The 10,825-nt window shown below is 40.5% G+C and overlaps 1 protein-coding gene across 1 annotated transcript; it reads left to right on the top strand.

Annotated features, from left to right (window-relative positions):
• Window positions 1–1,261: 1,261 nt before the first annotated feature.
• LOC134224466 (folylpolyglutamate synthase, mitochondrial) lies at window positions 1,262–4,801 on the top strand. Its single transcript, XM_062703822.1, has 5 exons — window positions 1,262–1,542; window positions 1,623–2,008; window positions 2,086–2,271; window positions 2,751–3,711; window positions 4,437–4,801. Exons 2-5 carry the CDS (start codon window positions 1,787–1,789, stop codon window positions 4,694–4,696), a joined length of 1,629 nt encoding a protein of 542 aa, XP_062559806.1. The 5' UTR covers window positions 1,262–1,542; window positions 1,623–1,786; the 3' UTR covers window positions 4,697–4,801.
• The last annotated feature ends 6,024 nt before the right edge of the window (window positions 4,802–10,825 follow it).

A 10,825-nucleotide genomic window follows, 5' to 3' on the forward strand; every position in this document is an offset into this window, starting at 1 on the left:
TGAAATGAATAGTTTTTCCTTTTGAGCTCATTATTCAATTAAATTATTCTGTGGCTGGTCCTAATAATATGTACATATCGTCACGTCAAGGCGACCGTATTTTCGAATGGTTTCTTGCCATAACATATAAGGTTATTTTTTTACGTGTAGGTGGATTATTCTGTTTTTTTTTTTTTCATTTGGACCTGGTCCAAATGTGGTACAGTAGCCGTTCGATAACTGCAAAATGTTTACTTTTCAGTTAAGGTGATTATAGAATGAAGCCCGTGGTGAATTTCAAATTCACCACACGTTTATCTACATACATTTCCTAAAGCTCGAATCTGGCGTAATAGTTTTCGTACAGTGCCGAAAATCAAATTAGGATTGTGCAGCATTATTCTCAATCCAGTTGAAACCCGGAATTGGGGGACAGCGAAGTTGGATTTTTCTCACAATCCGTACGTTAAACCTAACTTCGGAAGTGATGCGCTGTTTTCATATCGCGAAGCGCTATTCAGCGCACCACTTCCGAAGTTAGGTTTAACGTACGGATTGTGAAAAACCAACTTCGCTAGCTCCCAATTTAGGGTTTCAACTGGATTAATGCTCTAAACAGACGATCTACCATTATCTCAGCCCCATACGCGTTATGGTTCTTCCATCTCGTGCTCTTGAAAAAAATATTGGAAAAGCACGTGGTCTACAAAATGGCCGATTTCTGGCTTTATTGTATAATCACCTTAACGAATGCCGTTCGATAACTGCAACGCATTTTAGACGTCAAACGGTTGTCAATCGACGTCAGATGCAATAAAAGTGCATCTAAATGTGCAGCGCAATGCAGCTGTCATTGAGTTTGACGTCAGTTTGAAGTTTAGCGGTCCGATACTGCAAAACTGTTGCAACTATCGAATTGCAGTTAAAAAGCATTGCAGTTAATTGACTTGCAGTTATCGAACGTCTACTGTATAGATTTGGACCAAGAGTATAGACCACTGGTGAAGTTGCCCTAAACTTGTCTAAATTCCTGGGCGGAGTTAACGTGTGAGAAACACGTTTGAGCGTGTGTACGGTGTGTACGCGAGTGATATTATGTATTTTTGTTACGTTTCGTTTTGTCGACATAATATTTTTGTCCATATTGTTGATAACGAACTATATACCTAATGTTACATAAATCAACACATTATATTGTTTCTTTCTTCTTCTTCATTGGCATTACATCCCCAACTGGTACATTGCCGCCTCGCAGCTTAGTGTTCATTGAGCACTTCCACAGTTATTAACTGCGTTACCATTATTCTGCATTCGTATAACATTATAATTAATATGAGGGTAACACGATGATACGTTCATGCCCATGGAAGCCGAGACCATTTCCAATCCGAAAATTGCCTAGACCGGCACCGGGAATCGAACCTAGCCACCCTCAGCATGGTCTTGCTTTGTAGCCGCGCATGTTACCGCACGTCTAAGGAGGGCCATTAGTCCTATATTGTTACGGATTCTAAAATGTGCACCTCTAAAACCGACGATTTATTAATACAAATAATATCTCAAGTATTGTTTAATTTTAATTTACTGAAAACAGCTACAATGTGGTATTATCGGAATTCAATGAGTGTTTGTATTGCGTGAAGTGATTATATTGTAGAAAGAAGGCTCAGAGACTCCACAAGGCCTGTTCGACAGGAAATCATTGCCCTTCCACATGGTGTATAGACGAGAACTAGATCTGTGTTTGTGCCGCATCGTAATTCATTTTCGCGTTAAAAACACCAGAGTGTTGGAAACACGCTGAATAATGCTGCTGCGCGCTCAATTGGCACTAATTGCATCCACTTTACGCTACAAAATGGTACTGGAAGCATCAACACGTGCCTCGCTGGCCACCAGTGCCGCCGTTCATAGCCTGACTGAAGTCTCTTCCAAGGCGGTGGTTGCTCCACAATCACCAACCTCAGTTTCGTGCGGTGGTAAAGATAGTCTGGTTGGATCGATGCAACCCATGGTAGAGAACTACGAGGTAAGATAGATTAAGGATTGATAAATGGTAGTATTACACACGGGAGATATAATGACAGTGTCCATTTAATATTGCAGAATGCAGTAGAAGCCCTAAATTCACTACAATCCAACTTCAGTGTGCTCCAAAATTCAACCAGCAGGACGCATACAGTGGATTCAATCCACATACAAGAGACGGTGAAGTTTTTAAAGAGGATTGGAATTTCATTGGAAACGCTCGATCAACTTCCGGTTATTCATGTTTCCGGTACTAAAGGAAAGGTAAGCATATGTGTATGCGTTCATCGTATCGTTTGTGTGGTTTATGCTGCATTGCTGTGTGTTACTGTTTTCAAGGGCTTTAGTATCAATATGGGACTTACATGTTCTCAAAGATAGTAACACCTTTTGCTGTGCTGCAGACGATCAGAAACCTTAAATTAAAATAATATTTCCTAAACGTTTACGATATATAATATATAATTGATATTATAATCGCTGTCGAAATATGAATTGAAAAGATCGATGTATGTATTGACGATGTGGATGGTGTAAATCGAGAGTGTTGGTTGGTTGAAAGTGATCATCAAATTTGATAACGTAACCGTCCTAATACAGACAGTCAATTCAAGAGCTGCTGTTGTTGATGTAAATTTAATATTTGAAACTGATAGCGAAAGCAAAATACCTTGCAAAATACTCATAGCACCTCATAGCATTCACAAATATTGATAAATAGTTTATTATGTTTCTTTTTTCAGGGTTCAACATGTTCATTAGTGGAGTCCATTTTGCGTTCTTATGGTTATAGAACTGGTTTCTTCAGCTCGCCGCATCTTGTGTCGGTGACAGAACGCATTCGACTTGATGGGGTGCCAATAGATTCGGCAAAATTTGCCACTTACTTTTGGAGGATCTACAATCGTCTGTTGAACACTAAAGATCATCTTCGGGATTTGCCAGCCTATTTTAATTTCCTTACTATACTGGCCTTCAACGTATTTCTGCGAGAAAAAGTCGATGTTGCAATCATAGAGGTCGGCATTGGAGGTAGATATGATTGTACAAATGTGGTGCGTGGCACAAAACTATCGGCGATTACGTCCCTCGGGATAGAGCATACGGCATTGCTGGGAAACACAATCGAAGATATCGCGTGGCAGAAAGCCGGCATTATCAAGGAACATTCGGATGTTTACACTGTGCGTCAACCGGAGGGCTGCTTAGACGTGATCGCAAACCAGTGTCAAAAAATGGAAGCCAAGCTTCACCTTGTACCTGACTTGGATTTCTACAAATGGGAAAGGAAACCGATTATTGATACACATAATTTGGCCATCAAATTAAACACTTCTCTTGCTATTCAAATATCTCTGGACTGGATCAGACGAACGCGACCAGAATTGTTAAATTCAAACGAAGGCTGTATACCGGAAACAGTCAGCAAGGGGGTCGAGGCCTGCTTCTGGCCTGGACGATGTCATAGAATCCGCAAAGGAAATAAGCGGATATTTTTAGATGGTGCACACACTGTGGAAAGTTTAGATATCTGTTCCAAATGGTTTCAGTCATGCCAAAGAAGAGGAAATCCAGCAGTTTTGATCTTCAATGCGACCGGAGATCGTGACATGCGAAAGCTGTTGGCAGTACTATCGAAGCATGTACAATTCGACAGTGTGTTTTTTGCGCCGAACATTGCATCACAAACAATATCCAATATAGGTAAGTCCGATAAAATTATAATCGATGTCGCATGCATCCAAAGACAACGAGGGGCATTACTCGGCTCATGTGAGCTATTCTCCTGAAAAGTTGGCGTTCACGCTCCACGAGTCGTACACAGTCGGTCTATGGTTTTATGTCGTTAGCCTCTTTACTTTCTTCGTAGATTAAGGATCACTTTCTATTTGAATGTTTTATGTTAAAGTGTTTTCTTTCATTCTTCTACCGAAAGCTTTGAAAAAATATTTTTCATCGGAGAATTTTTCATACGTTTCATCCATCGTGATTGTGTTATTAGAAAATCTTCCACTAGTTTGACTATCTATCTAATTAGCTTTCTGTAGACAATACAATGTGCATACAAATTGCTTTGCTCGTGTCAATATCAGTGAACGTCAGTAAGTGTACAAAATCTTCAATCGTCGCTATTTATGAGAGCTCAAATCTTCCATTATCTTTTCTTTGAAGTGATCCGTGATAAGTCTGATCCGCTCAAGCTTTAGCTTTCTGTATGATGTGCCCTTCTGTCATGCGTTATAATGTCAATGTTATCAGCAACAACAAACATCCAAATGAACTTCTAGAATCATATGAAATATGCCTCTGGTGTTTGTTTTTGCTTTTGGTATCTTACGAATCTTGAATTAAACATGCATTTGAACATTATTATTGTACTTCTTGTTTCCCTACACATATCAACAGTTTGGCATTTTTCCTTTTTCCAGATGCAATCAATCATAACTTTCCCAGAGAAGAACAATTGAAACGCTGTCGAGAAAATGCTCAACTATGGCGCGAACTGATGGTTCAACGAAACTCCTCAAACGGTTGCTACGTACATGTTTGTCCTGCTCTGGATGCAGTGATGGATCAGATCGAAAACAATTACCAGGAATGTGATATTTTAGTGACTGGATCGCTTCATTTGATCGGTGCTGCGTTAACCACGCTGAAAATGGAATCACAAGTGCTAGCGCCTCGGTAATAAAAAGCCGTTTACAAGTGCGTTTCGCATTTATGCAAAAATATTCAATGAATAACGTTATTGTTAAATATTTGAAAAATATAGAGCACCAGTTCAGATGATGTATTTGAACCTGTTTTATTACCTACCTGGATACCTGGTCCGATTCCGCCGCGTGCAGCCAGCGTGTTCGTGGCCTTCCACGGAGTCGCCGGCCCCTATCTGGTTCTCTGTTGAATATTGTTTTCGCTAATCTTTCTTCCGACTTTCACACTAAGTGACCAGCCCACTGTCGTATTTTATACGATTCACAACATTTTCTTCTTTGTATACTTGATACAGCTCACGATTCATGCGTCTGCGCCACACACCATTTTCTAGTATTGTACACAGCACAGCACAGCACTCCGAGTATTGTACACAGCACTTTTCGTTCGAAAACCCCGAAAGCTCTCCGGTCCGCCTCTTTTAATGTCCATGCTTTATGTCCATAAAGGGCCACTGGTAGCATCAGAGTTTTGTATAGAGCAAATTTCGTTTCCGCCTGCTTGTTGCGGGACCTAAGCTGGTTACGTAATCCGTAAAAGGCCCTTTTCGCAGCAGCAATACGTCTTTTCACTTCACGGGAAACGTCATTGTCACATGTCACAAGCGTTCCAAGGTAAACACTTTCTTCAACAACTTCAACCACCACTAGGTCTTCCTTGTACTTTGCCACCATGTATTGTCTATCCGGAACAAAGTTATACCGCCTTTCATACCGAAGTTGGATTTTTCTCCAGATACAGGCAACTTTCCCAACTTCGGAAGTAGTGCGCTGGATTCGCCTAAAGATGTGCTAAACAACGCATCAATTAGTTTGACAGATAAAACATCGGAAGAAAGTTCGGTTCGGTAGTCCCGACTTCCGAATTCTAAGTTGGTGCTACGCCGACAATACTTTGTCTTGGTAGAGTTAATGGTTAAGGCTATCCTCGCCGTTTCCTCTTCAGTTGGACAAAAGCCTCCACTACTGCTCTGCGATCGATTCCAATAAGGTCGATGTCGTCCGCAAAACCCAGGAGCATAAACGACCGTGTGATGATAGTACCGTTCCTCTGCACGCCAGATCTCCTAATAGCACCTAATAGGGTGATCCCTCTGTAATTGGCACACTCTAGTCTGTGCCCTTTCTTATAGATTTGGCATATGAGGCCATTCAACCAGCCGGCAGGCAGTTCTTCACCCTCCCATATTTCCTGGATAGTGTGGTGGATTGATTGATGCAGCTTCTCCCTTCCGTGTTTGAGAAGCTCGACCGGGATCTCGTCCTTCCCAACATCTTTACTGTTTTTGAGCTCGTTTAGAGCCTTCTTAACCTCATCCAGCGTAGGTGGTTCCACAGCTTGACCGTCGCCGACTATGTCCATCCTGCTCCTTAATACACCGATACACCTTCATGTACACCGTGCAACAAATCTTCGAAGTGCTCCTTCCACCCGGCTGCCAGTCTTGTCTGTCAGCAAATTCCCCTCTCGGTCATTGCACATGGCGGGCACTGGTGCAGTCTTATGCCGCGCGCCAGTTGCGTAAAACCTCCGCATATCGTTTCTATCCATGTTCTCCTGCGCTTCAGTTATCACACTCTCTTCGTGTTGCCTTTTTTCTGCGGTGGATTCGTTTCTCTTCTGCCCTTGCTACACTGTACCGCTCTCTGTTGGAACGGGTACGAGCCACTAGCATTCGACTCCTAGCCAAATTTTTCTCATTCGTCACTCGCTGACACTCCTCATCAAACCAACCATTTCGTTGGCGTTGCTGTGCAGTTCCCAACACTTCCTGCGCTGTTGTAGTCACAGCTTCGTCGATATGTTCCCACAATCTGTTGACCAGATCAGGTGGCATCTCTTATCCGCTCGTCCAGCTTCTGGTGGTACTGTTCAGCAACTTCTTCAACTGACAAGCGTTGGATATTGAAACGCATCGTTCTGTTGTTTTGTGAATTCGTGACGCTGGAGAGTCACGCCCGAATTTTTGCAACTACAAGGTAGTGATATGAGTCGATCTTCGGACCTCTGAAGGACCTTACATCTATAACATCCGAGAAATGTCGTCCGTCGACCAGCACGTGGTCTATCTGTGAGCAAGTATCTCCACTCGGATGTTGCCAGGTGTGTTTGCGGATATTCTCACTTGCGAAGTAGGTACATCTTATTGCCAACCCTCTAGCAGCAGCAAAGGTAACTAGTCGCAGACCATTATCGTTGGTAGCGGAATGAAGGCTTTCCGTACCAATGACAGGGCGAAATAAACTTTTTCTTCCGATCTGGGCATTTGCATCTCCGATGACCTTCTTTACATCTTGTGTTGGGCACTTTCGTAGGCCTTATCAAGGCTCTCATGGAACTCATCCTTCACGTCATCAGGCTCATCGTTCGTTGGGGCATAGATGCTGATCAAGCTATAGTTGAAGAATTTGCCCTTCATTCTCAACACGCAAATGTGGTCGCTTATCGGCTTCCACCGGATAACAGGCTTCATCTGCTTCCCGATCACCATGAAGCCAACTCCTCGTTCTGCTCTGTCAGCGCCGCTATAGTAGATGTGGTACTTGAATGAAGTGTTCGCGATGGGATCCACCGCCCGGAATTCACGTTCTCCAGTTCTGGGCCACCGTATTTCCTGGATTGCTGCCACACTCACGCCGATCTTCTGCAGCTCACGAGCCAGGAGTCCAACACGTGCGGGTTCATTCAGAGTTCTCACGTTCCATGATCCGACTATCCAATCGTTTACTAAAATTAAATTACTAAAAATCATTTGGACATTATCTCAGTGTCCGAAATTTAACGTGGACAGGCTTTAGTTCCCACCGGGGATGGTTACCCGATCTTCCCTAAGGTTGCTCGTATCCCGGCCAGCACCACGAGTGGGTAAAAGGCTAAGGACCGCGAGATGGGGTCTATTTTATTCCTTCAGGTACGCGAAGTACAAATGGTACGCTTTACCCAACATTTGCCGTGCCTGTTGTATTACCCGAGCAAAAAAAAAAATATGGTCCCTAACGGAAAAAACAGAGAACAGAACATCATAGCTTCTCGGTGGGGCTGCCTGTCTGATTCTAGTCTATCGCACTTGTATACATATGGCTTGTGGAGATTCGAACAGGCAAACTCTTTTATCGTTATTTGTTATCTATCGAGAGCGACTTCTACAACCAACTGGCGCCTGCTTCCTATCCATTTTCGATCTACAGCGAAGCGTTGCAAACTACCTGATATTCCAACAAAAGCGTAGCGTACCAGATTTCTATCCGTGATGTAGGCAATTACCTGGAAAGTAGATTTTTGTACAGAAAAATTATATCAACGTTTGTTATAATGTTGATATAAAGGTATCAACCTCTGTTCTAATTGTGTTACGGTTAGAGTTATTTTTGATATAATTTTTGTTATTTTAACAACTAACCAGCCAATTTTATAACACATTTTGTTACAATATTTTTCTGAAATAAATAACTCCCCTTGTTATAATTTTGTTATGCATTATTGATCGGGTACAGTCCCGCGGTACAGTGCGGAGTATGTTGAAGTTAATCAACGTGTGAATATCCATTTTGCTTTCTTTAAATTTGAATTAGTTATTAAAGATGAGTAGTTAAGTTAATTCCAGTGTTCAATTATTTCTAAGTTACGCAGCCCGAATAAAAAGTACAATAAAAAACAATATTTTTTTTTGTTACAATACGAAAGAATACTTTAAAATTACAATAAAAAGTAATGTGAGCGTTACAATAAAATTACAATACAATATATTGTGATATACCATAAAATTTATTGTTATTGAGACTTTTACAATAAAAAAGGTGGGTTGTTAGTTACCGTAACAGTAAAAAAATCCTTTTTTTCTCATACATTTTAGAACACAAAACAATTATTTCTATTGTTCCGATATTGTTATAGTTCTTTGACCAAAACTATTACTTTTATTGTTTATCTATTGTTTTTATAATAAAAAAGGCTTATTGTTAGTTAATTGCAAAACAATAAAACGATTTTTGACGTAGAACTTACGTCTTTCTTTACTATACTGGGTGTCATTCAGATTTTTGGAAATCGAGAGCGTTACGCTGGAAGGGAAGATTTTGAACGTTACTAGCGCTTCTATCTTTCGATGGATTTTTAAGATTTATATATGAATCGACTCGGACACTCTCCAGCATTTTGCCTATTTCATTGAAACTTAAGATTATTAACGATAAGCTATTGAAAATTTCATTTCTTGTCAAAGCCAGCAAAAATCTCATATGTAACCAATCCCGTGCATTGCTAACACGGACATCAGAATGCGGTATGTCACGGGCCTTCGGGTCTACCGGAAGATTTTCTTTGTGTATAAAAGAAGCAGTGCCTGCCGTGTGCGAGTCATTACAATTTGTGACAGCAGCGCGTACTGACGTGCTTTTTGCTCGCGCATTTTTCGTTTCGTTCGTTCGTTCGCTGTGTTTACCTACACAGCGACAGCATGCAGTCACCAGCGGTAGAACTGCCGGTGGGTCTGCGAATATGCATGAAAGAAGTGGGCGCATTTTTTTGTCATTCTGTGCTTGATGATGGTCGGATGGTGTCGGTTGCGATGGATGCAATCGCCGCCCCATCGCATCGCTCGGAGTTCACGGCTAGAAGCCGATGATGGCTGATGATGCGACGCGGTGGTGGGTGAAGAAGAATAAAATTAGCCCAGGTCTGCACATCCACGAAAAGTGATTGGTTTGATAATCCACATGATCCACAAAGATGCACAATCAGCAATAGTGTTAATATCCATTTTAGATTGAAAATTTCGCTGTGTTCCATGAAAATGTTTTAAAAAAGTCCGCAAAAAATAGTTTCCAGAAGACTATTTAAATAAACAATATCTTATTCTTTGTTTTTAATTTTCTGAGAAATTCTATTATTGAACTTGACGTAAACTCGGAGTTTGGAATCAAAACATTAAATAATTTTTCGTTGACGTATTAGCAGTACCTCCTTTATTTTAGTAGCGTTACTGCTCCTTGACTTGTTTCTTATTGTTGTGATTTTTTCAGCAGTAAGCACGCACGTTAGCAAAAAGAAGCAATGAAATTGGTGTTGTATTTCTTTGTTTGGAAAACGGGACAGTTCCCCTAGTATAGCACATTTTGCTCAAGTCTGAAAATTTTATAAATAGAGTTTTAATAACTCAAATACTATAATCAATAAGAAATTTACACTGAAAATAATCAACACGCTTATCCAATGTTCTTTTGCACGTAGATCGAACGTGTTTCATTACTCAATAGTTTCACTAATTATCCACGTTAGTTTTAATGCTTCTTGTCATGTGCATCTAACGTGTTTCATTATTATTCATTTTGACTAGCGATCCACGTTAAATTCATCGGAAATAATACAGAATCGATACCACTTGCCAATCCTGTTTATTTGAACGTGTTTTGAACATCAATTCCTTTAGGTTCATTATACTGAACTTTTTTGCTCAGCATGGTGAGAAAAACTTCGTGCTTCCATATTTATCACACAGTTTAGCGTGGTTCAAACGATAAGCACGGCAACGCAGATGAATTTTACAAAAGGTAAGTACAAAGAAAAGATATTTTAGTTACTAGATAAAGATTGTCGCTTCGGTTCCCTTTGTTCTGCTGTCCGGAACATGTTGGGTACCAAGCTGCAAATCGTATGGATTTTCCTTCTTTGACATTTAGCTCCCCTATCCTCACCAGCAAAAGATGTTCCGGACAGCGACGACAGCGACAATCTTTATCTAGTAACTAAAATATCTTTTGTACAAGGCCTATAGTTATTTTTCTTAATACTTTTATAATAAATATGATTGAATTTACAGTGATAGGCGACCATCTGTTCGATATACCAGCAGGATCAAAACGACATTCCACAAATGGTACAATTGGATTACTTTGTGCCATATACGCTAGTTGCATATATTCTTCTTGATACATTGAATAATAAATTATTTTATTTAGCAAATTCTAAATTGCGTTTAATTATTATTTGTAGATAGTTTACATTCAGATGTGAATGCAATAAGGCACGGTACCCATTTTTGACGTCTCACACAAAAGCAATCCATAACGATTTAACGTGTTTTTCTTGTTAATTTCTTTAGTAG

The sequence above is a fragment of the Armigeres subalbatus genome, chromosome 3 (genome assembly GCF_024139115.2).
Source record: "Armigeres subalbatus isolate Guangzhou_Male chromosome 3, GZ_Asu_2, whole genome shotgun sequence".
In the NCBI taxonomy this organism is placed as follows: Eukaryota; Metazoa; Arthropoda; class Insecta; order Diptera; family Culicidae; genus Armigeres; species Armigeres subalbatus.

Bases quoted from the DNA above. Each gene is read 5' to 3' on its own strand.
- LOC134224466 (XM_062703822.1), top strand. From the start codon at position 1,787: ATGCTGCTGCGCGCTCAATTGGCACTAATTGCATCCACTTTACGCTAC. The intron at 2,009-2,085 runs GTAAGATAGATT...TTAATATTGCAG, and splicing joins CCATGGTAGAGAACTACGAG to AATGCAGTAGAAGCCCTAAA. The intron at 2,272-2,750 runs GTAAGCATATGT...TTCTTTTTTCAG, and splicing joins TTTCCGGTACTAAAGGAAAG to GGTTCAACATGTTCATTAGT.